This window comes from Carettochelys insculpta, chromosome 1 (assembly GCF_033958435.1).
Source record: "Carettochelys insculpta isolate YL-2023 chromosome 1, ASM3395843v1, whole genome shotgun sequence".
NCBI lineage: Eukaryota > Metazoa > Chordata > Testudines > Carettochelyidae > Carettochelys > Carettochelys insculpta.
Genome location: NC_134137.1, coordinates 226,543,066 through 226,561,084, shown reverse-complemented (window position 1 = coordinate 226,561,084; position 18,019 = coordinate 226,543,066). Strand labels below are relative to the sequence as shown.

Genomic DNA, 18,019 nt, shown 5'->3' with positions numbered 1-18,019 from the left:
TTTCAATACCTTAAAGTCAACCATGCAAGGTCATATTTGACGTTATTCCCTGTGAAAAGTAGGAGTACCAAAATCAACTTAAGGACCCATTTAAGTCAGTGGAATGGATCCTGTAGTATGAACTGATTGCTTAGAAAAATCAACCTAAGTCAGCTAAGTTTGACCTAACATCCTAATGTAGACCAGGGCTTATATAACTCAAGCAATGTCTGAGATAAGCTGTAGGCATCTGCCCCAACTTGCTCTTTTTGTCATTTCATGCTTGTGTACAGATTCTTTCTGAACTTTTAATGAGTTCTCACTATCTCTTCATTATTACAAATACAAGTCTCCTCTAACTAAGCTAACCAGGCATTTGTGGCTAGAAACTGACCTGTTTTAACAGGGTTTTTCTAAACATCACAACTTACCTTGCCACTGCATAAGCAACGTTTAATGGAAATGGTTTATGAAAAGGGATGCAAGGTCTGTAAAGAGAGAAAACATGTTTAAGACAACAATGAGAATAAGATGAACAATAATGGGTTATTATATCTCAGCAAAATGGTGGATCAGAGCCTCAGATATTGTAAAACATAGTAGTTCCCCAGTGACTTCATTGCTGATTCACAACAATGGAGGATCTGTTTCTCCATGTTTAAGGACGTATGTTTGTTCGGAGTTCTTTAATCTTTTATGAAACTGTGTTGTTACTTCTTAAGCAATATGTGAGAAATGTTGCTCTACCCAAGCAGAAAAATTGTTCTTCATTCAAATAGCTCACTTTGGTTTTCATTTATACAATTTCCTATGCTGTCCCAACACCATTAATGTAGTTTATGGGGTCAAAAGAGGAGATTCAGAACCAATATTGTTAATGGATTATACATTAGGATTGAGAAAGACAATATAAAGGCTGGTTGTCTCAGACATGAATCTACCTGTCCCACTACAAAACTCTCCCCTTGTCCATCACTACAAAGAGGATGGAGAGAGGCTGTTTTCAGTGGTGACAGGTGGCAGAATGAGGAGCAATGATCTCCAGTCGATGTGAGAGAGCTCTAAAGTGGATATTAGGAAAACTACTTCACCAGGAGGGTGGTGAAGCATAGGAACAGGTTACATAGAGAGGTGGTGGAATCCCCATTCCTAAAAGTTTTTAAGTCCTGGCTTGACAAAGCCCTGACTGCGATGATTTAGTTGGGATTGGTCCTGCTTTGAACATGGGGTTGGGCTTGATAACCTCCTGAGGTCTTGTCTATCCCTATGATCCTACAAATATTTTTCTCTCCTACCTCTCAAAAATCCACTTGCCCTGGAAACCTTCACATAACGTGTGTGTGAGTGTGATGACAGTCCAGTTCACTTTCACTATTTATAAAGTTATGTGCTAGTTTATTGAGATGTTCAGTGTTGCTCTCACAAATCTCATGTAATTCACTCCCATGTTTCTAACTCCTTTCTCATTCCTAGAAAAATATATTATCCCAGACTCTAGAACTGGAGAACACCGATCTTGTCCTACTACCACAGATTAGTGCTTGCAAAGTTGACTGGCCTATTTTAGCAGCCACTGTCACAGAAACTTTTAGCATTAGAGACTAACACTTGAATCTTTGACAGATAAAATTTCAAGTCACATTAAGTGGGAGAAATATGTTCTAAGTGCTAGAAGCTCTCAAGATGACAGCTCCTAAAATCAACCTGTAATTCAAGCTGGGGTTGAACAGTGAGAAAGTTACTAAAATAAGTAAGGTTAGTACTGAGAGTACTCTCAGCCTTGCATATATGTTAGGATTTCCTTAAACCCTATGGGAATCCAGAAGTGGAATCCTAAACCATAGATCAGCCTTTAAGGTAAACACATTTTAAGTTTATCTAATACGCTTCTTCAGCGCAGTGAGATAATTCTTAAATGAAATGCAGCTGAAGCCCTAAGCACTATTATTAATTAATTAATTCCTGCTTGGAAACACAGAATAGAAATTTCCATGTCTGAGGAAACTAATATACATCTAGCTTCATTACCAACCTTCCTAAATAGCCTCCTTGAGAGGCTTTTAAATGTTTAAATGAAAGCTGTCAGTGAACAAGCCAGTCTGAGTCTTTCTGTTGCTAAAATAACCCTAAACATGTTTGCATTTTTACCAGACTAGCAAAATATGAGAAATCTTAGAAAACTGGATTTAAAATGGGCTAAGTTCAAAGTGTAACACAAGTCCCCTAATGTTAACACAGCTAAACCTCTATACATCTGCAACGAATTTGTGCCAAGGAACCTGTGCACCTCAGTTGGGAACTCTTGTATCATGGCTTTGAACTTTTGTTTCAAGTCCTACACTAAATCTTGAGACCAACGCCAAAGGCTGTGGTGTAATTGTAGGGAATGTTGTGGTTCTGAAAGAGGTGTCATTCCTCTGATGAAAAGTTAAACTGAGATTCACTCTGCTTGTCTCAGTGGCAGGTAGCAGATCTGAAGTTAAAAATTACCTTTTTCAATTTTCAAGAGACCGGAAATACATAATAGCAGGACCAACATGTCTCTGTCAGTTTGACAGAGTCTAATACCCAAGGCTATGTGTAAGCAATTGCTAAGCACTGACTGGCTGTTGCACTTGCCTACACAAGTGTTTCATTTTTAAAGTGCTCAATCACACACTGAGCTAGATTCTAATCTCAATGACACCAGTGTAAAATCCAGAGCAACCCTTCTGATATCACTGAAGTTTACACCAGTGTCAGACACAGAGTGACTGAGACAAGTATTTGGCTTATTAAATATATGGTAGTCATTAATTCATTCCATACCGTTCAAAATACTTGTAACGGTTCCTACCACTAATTTCAGGATCTTCATTCATAATATGAGGAATCTGAAGAGAAGGCTGAGATCTAAAAAGCAAAACAGATCACAAAATTTTCAGACAGTATGTTCAGAGAAGTTTGGATGTTTCAAAAAAAAGATACTTTTTAACTATACTTTATTCTGGACTTCTGTCTCATAATCAAAGCAGACACACCTCAAACTCTGTAATAAATAAGAGCAAACACCCATACCTGCAAAATCTCAAGAATTCGCATTTACAGTATTTTATAGTCTCACAGCTCTAAATTTAATGAAGCTTCACACTGCATAGACAAAAATCATTTATTACTTCTGTTAAAATAAAATTCAATTAAACTGACCTGGAAACTATCCTTTGGTGACTATTAACCACTAGAAAAGTCTGAATTTGTGAAATTCAGTTATTTTTACTTATTTGTGTGGGCATGCAAAAGAATACGAATATATTTGTATAGCAAAAAATATAAGGGGAGGATGACAAAAATGGCAAAACAGATTTTGTTAAACCTGTAAATGACAGGAGAGGAAGCTTTCATTCTGCATTCTGCAACATTAGGCTGACCTTGTAGGTGGTACTTTCAGGAGTCCATTGGCTAGAATTTATCCCCTGTAAAAACAACCCATTTGTCCCCACCCTTCCCCTAATTTCCCATCCTGGATAACCCAATACTGAGTTTGAAAGAGGACAACAGATTGTCTATAATTTCCTGTCCATATCTTGTGAGAGGTTGCCCATGATCAGAGAGCTCAGGACACCATGAATGAAAGAGGTTACAGAGAGGAAACAGAGTTCCTTGAAAAACCTGAGGCCACATCACCAGCTAAGAACCAGTTCAGAAAGTCACACTTTGCCTTATTAATACATTTTTGGCAACTAATCAGAAGCCTGAATCTAATTTATATAAAATGGAACAGTTTGTTTCTGCCCTAATTTTGAACCCAGAATCAATATCAGAGATATAGATACCAGCAGAAAATGTTGTATGACTTGGATTGAAACAGAGCACTGCCTGCTGTGATCTGTTGAGTCCAAGAACCTCCCATCACAAGCTCAAGAGCTGTACTGCAGAACTCAGAGACAGAGTTTAGCCATCCACTACCACAAAACATTGTACAGAATGAGGCTTCATCAATCTTCTCTGGTATCCAAGACATTGCAGAGTTTGTTTTAAATCATCCTTTCCCAGCACCTGCCCAAATGTATTGCAAAACAATGTCTTGGCCAAGATGCTAGTATCTGAATCTGAAAGGCTTTCTCGGCTCTGAACAACCTTTAATTGTAAAATGCTGCTTGCGGTTCAAATGAGTTAATTGAGTTGGTGGCTTTTCCTACTGGCATTGTCACCACATGTCAGACTGCTGCTCCATCCAGATGGATTCTTATTTTATTCAGCACAGGTGGGCACTTATTTTCGTGATTTATCATTGTTAACATAAGCTACTTATCTCATTATAGTACAGTGATAGTCATAATAAGGATAGGGCAATTAGCCCTTTCTCAGTCCACAGATTTATCCCTTGTGTATCCTTATGTATTCAGCTACATCTGCTGAATTTGCTGACACAGTCAAGAATTTATTCCTGTTAGCCTTGAAAAATTCAACACAGCTACTAGTGAGCAGTCTGTCTTCTGTCAGCAACACTGTCAACTAGCGTTGATATGAGGATGGACTTTTTAATTGATTTCTTTGATGTCTGTTCAAATTGCAATGAATTTCAAGAAGTTCTACTGTCAATTGAGTTGCTCTTGCAAAATTACTACTAATGGAAATGCAAGAGGTGAAAAAAAGCCCAGTTAGATTTTCATATCCTGGGTGCAGTGTGGGGTGCTGAAAGTTAGAAAGAAAAAAAAATCAGCTTTTAGTGTGTAAAGTGAAGAAATATATAGGCAAATCCTACCTCATAGGGCACAGCCCCTCCACTCCACTCACCTTACCCGCTCCCCGATCAGCCTGGCCAGGGATTACCTGGGGCAGGGCACAGCACAGAGGGCAGAAGTAGCAGCAGGGGCTCACCTCCCTTCACCCCGCTCCCTTGCACTCTCTCCATGGCACAACTGGCAGCCTCTGCCGTGCTCTCTCAGCCTACTGAACCCTGCTTCTATGTGGGCAGATGTGAGTGGAGGCCACTTCCCAATGCTGCAGAGAAGTGGGGTTCAGTGGGCTGGGAGGCTATGGTGGAGCAGGCTGTTGCTCATGCTATGTGGCGAGCAGGGGCAGAGGGGAGGCTTTTGCTCCCCCCACTCCTGGCCACACCCTTCCCTAGGTAATCCTCCCTTCTCCTGTTCGTAGGATGCCTGGGGCAGCTGCTGCAAGGGCCCCAAAAGCACAGGGCCTGGGGCAGCTGCACCACGTAGTCCTATGACCGGAATGTCTGTGTTTCAATCTCCGTAGAGAAGGGGAACATGACAGGGCTTGGGATGAAGGGAGCTCGCTGCCAGCTGCTCCTGCATCTGAATGTGCTCAGCATACTTAAAAGGGGCAATGAGCATCTCTGTCAGTCACACACACTGTGTGTCTTTGTCACTCACACAAACACACTCCATCTTTCACACTCAACACCTGACCCAATGCATCTGGTGGTGTTACTACATTTACTTCTTTCAAGGCTCATTGTTTTAGGTTTTTGACTAGTCTGCGCATTTCATAATTTCTATTCTCTCTTATGCTTCAACTGAATTGTTTGAGTATTGAGTTCTAAAATGCCTAACCTGTTATGGTTGGAGTATTTATCTCTATTATAATTTTTAATCTAGGCTTCTTGTTTCCATTGCTGGTGCACATCTCCACATTACCTCAATATTGGTGCACAAAACAAAATTCATTCCCTCTAACTTTTTCCATCCACATGTGGAACACTGACCAGCAGCCTCCTGGCACTGGGCTCCATCTCCAAATCAGAAGATCAGCTGCTAACAGTCCAGCAATGTAGTGATGTAAGGCAGACTCCTGGCTACTGTGACCTTGCACCGCTCCTGGAAATGGCTGGCAAGTCCCTTTGGCCCGCAGGAGGTCTCCACACACTGCCATAGCTTGAAGGCATTGCCCCTGCAGCTCCCATTGGCCAGAAATGGGGAACCATGGCCAGTGTGAGGTGTGGGGGCTGCACTTGTGGAAAGGAGAAAACACACAGAGCCAACTGCCCCCCCAGGAGCCACTGCTGGACATGCCAGCTGCTTTTGGAAGTGGCATTGGGCTAGGGCAAGGGTCAGCCTGTTTTAGACCCACTACGCCACTGCCCATCCATAGCCTGCACTCTAAACCCCTTCCCTACCCACCTGAGCCCTCCTGCACCCAATCTCCCTCCCGGTGTCTGTAGCATGAACACTGTCCTGCTCTCCAAACCCCTGCCTCACGCTCAGCCCAGAGCCCCTCTCACCCCCCAACTCTTTAGCCCAAAACCAGAGTCTGTGCCCCCCTGTATCGCAACCTCCTGCCCCAGTCTGGTCAAAATGAGTGAGAATGAGAAAGGGACGGGGAATGGAGTGAGCAGGATAGAGCCACGGAGAAGAAGCAGAGCTGCAGAGAAGGGGTGGGGAAGGAGGGGGGGCAAGGATATTTGGATTTGAGGTAGGTCCTTAATTGTACTTAAATTCAAAAAGTGATCTTGTGTTTTAAAAGCTTGGAGACCACTGGTCTAGAAGCAGCTTGTTGACACAATCAATGCAAGAAGTAAATGTGAGAACAACCAGTGCTGCTAACACCTGCTACTGTCATCCTTGTACAAAAACAGTAAGATCAGAAGGCACCATTGTGGCTATCTAGTCTGATCTCCTGTGCAACACAGAGTACAGGAGTCCCCTAAATTAATTTCTGTTTTAACAAACACATTTTAGAAAAACACTTTATCTTGATTTAAAAGTTGGTAGTGATGGAGAATCCACCATGATACTCAGTAAATTGTTCCAATGGTTAGTTACCTTCAGTGTTAAAAATTTCATTTTATTTCTAGTCTGAAGCTGGCAAGCTTCAACTTCTGAGCAAAAAAAGCTGAGTGGAAAAGAGCACAATGGTGATATTTAAAACTTAACAGTATAACATATACCCTGAATAGAGAAACGAATTAGTTTTCATATGTTCAGAAAAACCATGTGAATTCTTCTTCCACGTCAATATCCCTCCTTTTCTGACTACTGCTCTTCCAAGTAGCCTCTCTGAGTCCCAGCTCTTAATGATACTGCTGCCCATTTTCTGATAAGTACAGGTGTCTCCACACATCACTCCATGAACTTTTGATTCATCTCAGGATCCTACTCAAAATCCTCGATGGACAAGACACAGCCTATTGTACTTTGCAAACATTGCATTCTGCTTCCCACTCTTTCTGCATGCCTAGCAGTATTCTCTTTTCTGTTTCTCCATAGGTGCTGGAGCAGAATCTTTCTTCTGCAGGTAAAATTTGTCCGGAACAAGCTCTCCATCCTCAGCTCCCTCTGTCTCTGTACCTTAATTCTTTGAAGTGTTTTGCAAAGTTTATATGCAACATTTTATAGAAAATAATAGTATTGTTTTGTTAACTGTTAAGCATCTGTTGTAGCGTCCCAGATGTGCACAAGGGAAAAAACACAAAACATTATTTAAGCAACTTTGTTCAAGTGGACCAGGTAATCGGCAACCCTGGTCAAAATAAATAAGACAAAGAAAAAGAAACCAAACAAGATAGGGCTTCTGATAAAGGAAAGGGGAATGGTCAGATGCTACAGCTACAGAGGAACTCCAGCCCTCAAGTCAAATACATGGTGAAGTACTTTGCTGAACAGGAATCCTAATGAATATATTCCAGACAGCATTCCTCAAACAGGACTCCTGCACTAAAAAGGCCCTGCCCTGCTCCAGTCCAAATGAAACTTTGGGATGCACAGCAAAGACAATCCAGATGGCTTCAGCCTAAGTGGGGCAAAGGTAAAAGACTATTACTTAAGTAGCTCCAGCCTTGATCACTGAAGTTTTTATATCTTATGCTGACAACAAGAGGTTTAAATGCATCTCTTAATTTACTGGCAACTGGAGCAGATAGAGCTGAAGAAATGTGGAACACCCACTCCCAAAAAAGCAGATGGGTGGCCATATACCACAACAGCTATAACCTCCGAATCAAGTTCAGCAAGATGTAAGTAGGATCAAACTGCAGTAATCTATCCTGTATATCTTTTTTTAAATACTGGCCAACAGTAGGTTACTTACCTAGCAAGCTGCTGAAGAGCCTCTAGACGCTGCTGAGCCTTGCCTCTCCATCTTCGGTCAATAAATGGGGGCACAGGAAATTTTTCCTCCAAACGCAGATTGTACCAAGGATAATGGATCAGGCTGCTAAACATGGTTTTAAATATCGGCATCTTTTTCTAATATTAATGTACAGACAAAAGAAACGGTGGTTGTTACTTAGCAGTTCCATGCTGCATTAAAGGTATATCGTCAGCTAGTGTTTTTGAGTCTATATGTAAACAAGGCATGAAAAATATATAGAAATATATAACAATTAAACAAGTTATGGGCTACATCTACGCTAGCCCCAAACTTCGAAATGGCCACGCAAATGGCCATTTCGAAGTTTACTAATGAAGCGCTGAAATATATATTCAGCGCTTCATTAGCATGCGGGTGGCCGCAGCACTTCGAAATAGACACGCCTCGCCGCCGCGTGGCTCGTCCCGATGGAGCTCCTTTTCGAAAGGACCCCGCCTACTTCGAAGTCCCCTTATTCCCATGAGCTCATGGGAATAAGGGGACTTCGAAGTAGGCGGGGTCCTTTCGAAAAGGAGCCCTGTAGGGACGAGACGCGCGGCGGCGAGGCGCGTCAATTTCGAAGTGCCGCGGCCACCCACATGCTAATGAAGCGCTAAATATGCATTTCAGCGCTTCATTAGTAAACCTCCAAATAGCCATTTGGGTGGCCATTTTGAAGTCTGGGGCTGGTGTAGACACGGCCATGGTGAAATACAGAACTATAACTGGAGGTGGTAGAGGTAATCGCATGCTCTAATTACATCAATCAGTAAGACTGCTTCCCAAAATAAGGTGCATAGAGTACTAAACTGGAGGGGCATACAGAGGCTAAGAATCACCCAATACAGCTGTAAATAAATCCTTCGAAAATGTAGCCCACATGTAACTGATACACCTATATTTCTCTACATTGGCAGAAAGTCTAAAATGATATTTTAAGATCTGAATTGCCCCTTTTATTTCAATAGCTGCCAACTCAGAAGCCCAGTCCATGGATTGCAAGGGTATGCTTACACTGCAGCTGGGGGGTGTTATTTCCAGTGCAGGTAGAGATAATCCCAGGCTTTTGGGATCCCACAGTGGCTGACCCAACCTCCCTAGGGATGGGAGGGTGGGGGTTTACCTGCGGCTGAGGGTTGGGCAGCAGAGCTTGCCTCCCCCTCCGCCCCCCATACTCATCAGATGGGCAACTGCCACTGTGGAGAAGCGAGGCACAGTGAGCCAGGAGGGAGGCAGGGTGGAGCAGGCTGTGACTCCCGCTGCCACATGGTGAGTGTGGGAGGGAGGAGAGGTGACCTCTGCTGCCTCCATCATGCCTGACCCTCAGCCCCAAGTAATCCCCAGCTCCCTTGCCCACAGGAGTGGTGCCTATAGTGTGGAGGAAGGGTGCCTTGAGACCTGCTCTCCTTCAGGATGGCCCTGAATACATCATAGATAAGCTGGGGATGGACAAGCGCTCAATACATAAGGGCTCCCCTTTAGAATTTGGTGTTTTGGAGAGTGACCAATATCAAAAAGATGCAGTCAGATGTTTAAACAAAAACTACACTCAGAGCTAGGCATGATTTGGTGGTATTTCTGTTCTCTGTGCTACATGCACAGAAGTCACACCAGAAATCCTGGAGATAGCAGAGTCTGATAGGATCAACTGGTACAGCTGGTAGACTTATCACGCCTTTACACCCTGGAGTTGTGGAGAGTGAGGCAATGTCTATGCTTCAGACATTACACCAGCACAACTGTACCACTTGAGCTGCATGGCTGTAAGGTCTCTCATGTAGCTAATCTGCACCAACTGGAGGAAGCTCTCCTGCCAACATTATTAAACTACCCTCAAAGACGGCCACTAGCTATGTCAGCACTTTTGCTGGTGAAACGTATGTTGGTCAGGGATGCATGTTTTTCACATTCCTGATGGACAAAAGTTTCACCAACCAAGTGCTAGTACAGGGGTCTGCAACATGAGGCTCCAGAGCCACACACTGCTCTTTGCAGTTACAGCATTGGGAGCCACAAAGAAGGCCTTAAAGTTAAAAAAAAAAAAAAAAAAAAAAAAAATCTCCTGATTATTTTCAATAAATGGGGAATAGCTACAAGCCCAAAAATGAACTCATATCTAAATAGCAAATGAGATGTGGTCTCAAAATGCTGGACAACTCCACTTTTAACATGTGCAGTGCATTGTGGGATAGAATACAGTATCTGTGTTTTGATTGTGTTGCTGATAGAGTCTTGATTCTGAAAAGGAAAACGAAGCTCGTGACATTCCTGCTATGAAGGGCAACATGCATTTTAAGAAAGAAAACCAAAATGAAACATGAAGTAAAACTGGCCTAACTAAAGTGGGTTTGGGAGTGAAAGTCAGGAAGACAGTGGTACAAACACAAAGGATGAGGAAACAGAATATGTAAAAAAGTTTGTGAACATCCTGAATAAATATGTATTGCATTACAAATCATTATCTGCACTGTTCTTAAAATAGTGGATGACAAAAAGTATAGTTTGACTTTATTAAGGACTATCTCATATTCACATGCACTGCAGCTCCTGAATTTTTTTTTTAAACTAAATTTTATAAAAATTGGCTCTTGCTAGTTTGGCGGCCAACCACTGTGCTAGTGCATACAAACCCAAATGAAAACACATCCATATATTTTGTCTGGCCTGAAGGGCACTGCTGCAGGTTCCTATGTAATCTTGGATAAGTCATATTAATCTCTCTGTACCTTAGACCCTCCTCTGTAAAGTGCGTACACTAACACTATCCTGCCTCCTTCAGATTTGTGAGGATAAAAAAATTAAAGCTTATGAAACAATGAAAGCAGACATGCACACTAGATCAATTAGAGCGAGGGTGAGTAGAATATTACCGTAGCCATGATAGTATGGGCTGCGTGGAGTACAAAACCACCTAAACTGTGTAGGCACATAGTCAAGCTTGGCAGTGCTGCTACAGGTGCCCATGCTACTGGGGCTAAACTCTTTACACTCACACTAACTCTCATTGAGCTACCCTAAGCACATGTAGGCAGGCAAACTCAGAAACCCACCCCTAGAAGTACTGTGAGCACTTAGGCAAGGCGGGAATTCCACAGGGTTGCCAGCCCTCCAGGACTGTTGTGGAGTCTTCAGGAATTGATCTTTAAATTTAAGATTATGGGAGGAAACCTCCAGGACTCCATGTAACCGAGACTGTCAACCCTTGACTCCTATCGTTAGCTACTACTGTAGCCATCATCTTAGACGACATCAAGAAACTTCAGATAAACAGGATTTAAGATGAGCAGCAGGGAGGAGACAGGAAACAGGCTTTGAAAAATACATTTTTATTGGCTTCATTGTTGCAATGCTAGAATGGAAGGTGTCAGCCTGTTTGCAAGAAGAGCTGTGAGCCAAGAGTTTAGAATGCCTCCCAGCCTACTCATTCAGGAACATAGTCTGAACAAGTGCAGGAGGGTAAAATTAGAACTTCTTGTGTGTAACAAAGTTTAATTCACTGAAGTTGTTTCATATCCCTTTCTACTTTTACTTTCTGCCTAAATGGCTCACTTGCAGCTATCAAGATAAGTAAGGGCACTGTGTGAAATGTTACTTACGTTTCAAATGCTCTGTTTAAAAAACAGCATAACAATAATCCAATTCTTCTATTATGCCTAAAACTAGGGCTTTTTTTTTTTTCTGCTGGAACACCACGGAATGACATTCCTGCACCTTTTTTCCCTGGGTGGGGTAGGGAACCATGCCGGAAGTTGCTCTGGGCGGCTTGCACATGGCCGGGCCATGCCAGGAGCCACTCTGGGTGGTTCATACAGGGCTGGGCCGCACCAGGGGCTGCTCTGGGTGGCTCACACAGGGCTGGGCCGTGTCAGGGGCTGCTCTGGGTGGTTTGCGCATGGCCGCACTGCATCGGTAGCCACTCTGGGTAGCTTGTGAATGGTCAGGCTGTGCTGGAAGCTGCTCTGGGCAGCTCACACATGGCTGCACCAAGCTGGGAGCCACTGGCTGCTTCCGCGTAAGGTAGGTGGGGATCAGTTTGGGGCTGTGGGGGATTAAGCCTGGAGACAGGAGAGGCAGCAGTTGGGACTGCAAGACATAAAGCCACCTGGGGGCAGGAGGGAGAGGCAGTTTGAGGCTGCAAGGGATTAAGCTGTCCAGGGGTGGTTTGGGACTGCGAGGCGTTAAGCCACCTGGGATTGGTGGGCTGGTTCAGTTCCAGCACCTTTTTTCCCTAGAGAAAAAACGCTGCCTAAGACCTTTCTTAAAGAGACACAGATCAGCTGCCATCAAAGGCATTCAGGGTTGTCCCATTTTCAAACACTTATGATTTAGGAGCTTGGGAACAGCACACATTACTGCTTATTTCTAGAATACTGGTATAAAGTCAACCCAAACAAGTGGTAGTGATCAGTTATTGAACTATTCGTGGGTTAGAGATAAAATTTCCTTTCTTTACAGAAAGTTAAGTTCATCAAAGTTAAAATTGTCCAAGTGCATTCAAGTTTTTACACATATATTAATATTACTTTGATACAGCGAAGAATGTGTGGAGACAACTTTCCTTGAAGATGTCTCAGGCTGAAGCAACCTACCATCCTGTCACACAAGAGATGAGCCTGGACATTTGCCTGTGCATGGTCCTTCTCACTTGATAACACATACAAGGGATCTGAAATAAAAGCAGCCACATGGAACTAGTCACAGATTTTTAAAAAATGAAAGGAACATTAGCCAGGCTCCTCTTGATAAGAGGTCACTTCTTCCACTTCATAGACTAAACAAGAGACAGAAATAAAAATGAGCAAGCACACTTTTGCATCTCTGAACACGCCCACACCCGCAACATCACACAGCCCGCCTCCATGTTGAATGCTACTACAGCTGTATGATGTGGGCCATGCTCTAGTGGGGAGAAAAGGCTCAATTTTAAAAATACTTTAGTGACTACTGTTAAAAATATTAAGCAGCTGCGAGCCAGCAGAGGAGCCATTTAGGAAGGGTAGGGGATGCTGTAGCTATCCCCTTTAAGTCTGAACCCCTGTATTTCATACTTGAGATCTGCTTAAAGCACATACCCTAGCTCCAGAGACAGCTCTGAATCACAAAAGAGCTTGTGCTACTCCTAGCTTTGCATTTGGAGCAGAGAGTTATTTCATAAACAGAGGGAGGCAGGATTATTAAGGTAACAAAAGGCTCGTCCTTCAAGTAGTTGAAGGATCCTTAGATCGCAGTGGGGAACCCCAGCCCATGGTCTGAATTTGGATTGCAGCTTGTCTGGTTCTGGTTCAGGGCTCCCATCCATGGCACCCAGCCTGCAGCGGGGTGGATAGTGTGGAGCCATGAGCCTCAAGGGCCAGATCTGGCTAGCTGCAGTCCAGATCCAGACCATGGGCTCTTCTGGGGACTGGGGGGCAGGAAGTAGCTCCACTGCCATTTGCTGCTATTCCCCCTAGGGGAGCAGCAGCTGTCTAGGCGACGTGTCCTGAAGGCTTCCTACTGCTGCTCTGATTGGCCAGAATTCCAGCCAATCAGAGCAGCAGAGGGCAGTGTCTGGGAGCAAACAGGAGGGGAGGCAGAGTTAAGTGTGTCTGGGGAAACTGTAAAGGTAAGCTGCACTCCTGTCACCCAGACCCCATGCCCCCAGACAGCTCCTGCACCCCCTTTCATCCAGACCCCTCACTACTATCACCCTCCTGCACCCTCCCAGACCCCTCACCCCAACCCTGTTCCCTCCCTTCCAGACCCTGCACCCTAAACCTTCCAACCCTCCTGCCCACACCCCACATACCTTTCCTGCATCTCTCTCTTGCTCTGACTCCCCAACCCCTCACCCTGACTCCTTCCTTTCAGCCCCCTATATTTCAAAGCCCCCTACACCCTTCCTCTCATCTGTATGCACACCCCCAGCCTGCTCCTGTACCACCCTTGCACACCCACCCACAACTTGCTCCTGCACCTCACTCTGGCCCAGATCATCCACCCCAGACTATTCATGCACCCTCCCTCCTGCCCAGACTCCATAGCTCTGGCCCCCCGACCCAAAAAGGGTTCCCCACCCATGCCTTCGGTAGTCATGAAAACATTGCTAGGTACTCCACTTAAAAGATAAGGGGAAAAGAATATTGTGCTTTGGGACCAATGCTGTTCAATTTATTCATAACATTTTGAAAGAAGGGTGAAAAAGTGGCAAAATTTGCAGATGATACAAAATCACTCATAATTGTTTAGTCCAAAACTGACTGCAAAAAGTTAAACAGGTATCTCACAAAACTGGGTGATTGGGCAACAGAATGGCAGGTGGAATTCATTGTTGATAAATGTAAAGTAATGCACACAGAAAAATATAATCTCAACTATAAGTACAAAATGATGGGATCTAAATCAGCTGATACCACTCAAGAAAGAAGTGATGTTTGTGTTTGGGAGAAAAGGATGGATGTGGTTTATCCTCCTCATTTATTGCTTGACTTGCACAGAACTTACCCTTCTCACTCTGCCCCCCCATATCACATGATGCACAGGTTGCCCCCTTTCCAAAATATCTGAAATGGCACATGCAACTGTCCCCTACACCCTGACACCCAAGAGCCACCTCCTGCCTGACAGCTTGCTCCCCACTCTGGGCCAGATCTAAAAAGCAGTGAGGAAGAGCAGGAATTGGGAGCCTGTTCAGCCAGCCAGTAGTAACACTCCTGGCCCCTGCACTGGCTGTCAGCAGTACAGCTCCTCTGCTGCAAGGTATTCAGGACCCAAAACCAGCTAGACCCATATGCACACAGGAAAGCAAAAGAGCTCTGACCCTATGTCTCACCTTAATGAGAGCTTGGACCCTCCTACAATATGTTTTAGGCTTGGGGCTTGTCTTCTCTTACCCAGAGATTGATGCTCTAGAGAGCACTCTTCCAGGGTTCCAGTAAACTGATGTAGCAAGGAACTGCAAAACTGACCAGTGATGGTACCCCCTTTGACTCCCCTACTGCACAGGGTCATGAGGAGTAAGTGACGAGAGTCTCTCCCATCAACCACCTGCAGCAGGCATGCCACAGAAATTTGACCTTAAGTAAGCCAATTCCATCTATGCTATTCTTGTTGCTGGAGTTGGTAGGTCGATCTTCTCCAGTACTGGAGACCTGGCCTTAGGCTGGCACTTTTGCAGTGGGGATGGAAGTAGGGTGGTTAATTTGAGCCCAAGCTCAGACTTCATGCTCTGCCCACACCTCTTCCCCAATGTTGTGATCACCTCTTTAATTTCAGGCTTGTGATCAATCTCCTGGAATTCAACTTAACAAGTCTAGTAAGGACCTGCCAAATCAACTTGCTGACAGTGCCCCTGTGGACCCTGGCACTCCACTGAGTCACGAGGAGTAAGGGAAGTCGATGGGGGAAGAGGGTCTCCCCTCCACCTCCCGCAGTGGGGACGCTGCAGAAAGTTGACCTAAACTACCTCAACTCCAGCCGTGCATATCCGACACTACGCCTACACTAACCGCTAAGGGTCAATCTTCCCAGGCACCATTTCACGCTTGCACGAAACGGCGCTTTTCCGGGGCCGTCCATCTCGGACCTCCCCACGAGCCACGAGGACGAACGGAGGCGGGCGGGAGCTGCGCTCCTGTCGACTGCTGCGAAGTCGGTTTTAGGTACGCAACTGGCGTAGCTACAATCGCGCAGCCGCCGCCGACGTTCCGGGTAAGTCCCGCCCCCTCGATCCCCAATAGGACTTCCCTCAGGGTAGACTTCCCCTAGCCTTGCAGGCCCTGCTCCAGCCCCAGCCTCCCCTCCCCCGAGGCGCGTCAGGCAGGGCGGCGCGAGCGAGCGAGCACGCGGAGTGTGTGTGAGCTGAGGGGGTGGGGAGCCCGGCCTATCAGAGGCGGCGCTCCGGCACGGGAGGCGGGGCCTCGTCTCCCCAAGTCTGCAGCCTCCCAGGTGGGGCCTGCGGCGTTGGCGACGCCCCACTCTAGGTCTCTGGACCAGGCCGGCCCCAGCCCTAGCCCTAGCCCCGCCCCCCCCGGACGCGGACCGCTCGGCGGTACCGTAGAGGAAGTCGAAGGCTCTGCCGGGGGCCAGGTCCGAGCGGTACCGGCTCCTGGGGCCCGGGCCTCCGTCGCCCACCCGGCCCTGCACCGGCTTGATCACCGCGGAGCTCTTCATCCCCAACGCTGCGCCTGGCCGCTGGCGGCCGTTCCCATGGCAACGGCGCCGGCGGGGCCTGGCGGCCGGGGGCGGGGCCCTCGGCGCGCACCTATCCAACAGCGCCCCGCCCATCTAGCGCCAGTGGGAGCGCCGGCCGGGCAGTTCCCGTGCAGTGCAGCACTGGGCGTAGGGATCCCCGCTGAGCGGCAAGGAGCGTGGGCATCATCTGGCTCCTATTGACTTTGACTTCGACTTCATTCTCATTAATGGATAGTGCTGCGAAGTGTATTACGTGCAAATGAAATGGACACGGCCCCTCCTTGGTTTGTTACCCTTTGACTATTATTCTGTTCTCAGGTGTTGTGAGGCTTAGTTAAGGGAGGGTTTTAAAGATTATGGGTTCAGCTGTCACTGCAGAGATCTAATTTAAAGAGCTTCTCGCTCTTACAGCTGGGACCCGTGGTGTTGTGTAGGGTTAAGGTTGTACACCACCACCTATTGTAAGACCCTCTTCTCAGTTGCTTATAATTTTGCCAAATGTTATCCATTTGCGGTGAAATTTTACATGGCTGGTTTCTGCCTCAGTCCTAGTTTATAATTTTGCCAAATGTTATCCATTTGCGGTGAAATTTTACATGGCTGGTTTCTGCCTCAGTCCTGGTTTAGTAATTTCTAAATATAAGGCTCAATAGGGATGGAAAGGCAACCTTCTGGCATTTTGCAGCCTTGATAGTGTGACTTTAATGGTCTTACTTACTATTAACAACATTTACACGCATCTGTGTTACCACAGTGCTTGGAAGCCCCAATCCTAGACCAGGACTTACTGTGCTAGGCAGTGAACAGACAGACTAAAAAGACAGTCCCAGCCAGTGTTCCCTCTAATTTCCTATGGGCCTGTGTGGAATTTCTTTATGTGCACCAATACAGAGATGATGATGTGCAATGCATCATGTCCATATTGATGCACATAAAACTAATTCCACACGTGGACAAGGTGTGGTGGGGATGGAACCAAGGAGTTTGGCATGTAGGAGTGGCTTAGGGGTGGGGCTGAGCATTGAGGTGTGGGGGGGATGAGGGTTCTGTCTAGAAGTGCAGGCTCTGGAGTGGGGCCAGGGATGAGGCATTTGGGTACAGAACAGAGCCCAGGGCTGGGACAGTGGGTTGAGGTGCAGGAAGGAGGTGACAGCCCTTTCTAGTGGTGTGGACTCTGGGATGGGGTCGGGGATGAGGTGTTCAGGGTGCAGGAGGAGGAGGACCAGTGCTGGAACAGAGGATTGAGGTGAGGAGGGGTAAGGGATCTGGATGGGGCTGGAGATGAGGGGTTTGGGGTGCAGGAGGGGGCTCAGGGTTGAGGCAGAGCGTTAAGGTATGGATGGTGAAGGCTTTGGCTTGGGATGAAGTGTCTGGAGTACAGACTGCCTTAAGGAGAGAGAACTACCTCCAATCCTTGCTCACTGCAACAGCTCAAGGACAGGAAAGAGGCAACTCTGCACACCTGTGGCAGCTCCAGCAGGGCTGCGGTTGGGGGAGGGGCACCTTTCCCCTGCTGTAGTAAGTCCAGGACAGATCCATGCTGGAGCAGGTGGGAAGAGCACCTCTTCCAGCCACAGCAGGTCCAGGGCTTGGGAAATGACATCTCCTCCTGCCACAGCACTGAGCCCTTGCATGAGGCTTAATAGGCAGCTGCACAGCCATGAAGCTTAGAGGGAACTTAGGACCCTGCCCCAAGGAGCTCACATTCAAGAATAAAAAAACTTGTCCTGTAACATCTTAAAGACTAACAATATTATTTATTAGGTGATGAGCTTTCATGGGACAGACCCACTTCTTCAGA

The 18,019-nt window shown here is 45.9% G+C and overlaps 1 protein-coding gene across 5 annotated transcripts in view; it reads right to left on the bottom strand.

Annotated features, from left to right (window-relative positions):
- The window catches only part of CFAP91 (cilia and flagella associated protein 91), a 130,102-nt gene extending 113,892 nt beyond the window's left edge, over window positions 1-16,210 (bottom strand). For 4 of the 5 annotated variants that reach the window (XM_075000566.1, XM_075000568.1, XM_075000567.1 and 1 more), the window contains exons 1-5: window positions 16,080-16,210; window positions 12,639-12,715; window positions 8,008-8,165; window positions 2,788-2,871; window positions 411-467 (exon numbers count right to left, since the gene is read on the bottom strand). In XM_075000566.1, coding sequence (XP_074856667.1) covers window positions 411-467; window positions 2,788-2,871; window positions 8,008-8,165; window positions 12,639-12,715; window positions 16,080-16,197 — 494 coding nt within the window. In that variant the 5' untranslated portion in view covers window positions 16,198-16,210. The remainder of the gene's footprint in view (window positions 1-410; window positions 468-2,787; window positions 2,872-8,007; window positions 8,166-12,638; window positions 12,716-16,079) is intronic. The other variant, XM_075000569.1, reaches the window with a different exon arrangement.
- Window positions 16,211-18,019: the final 1,809 nt, after the last annotated feature.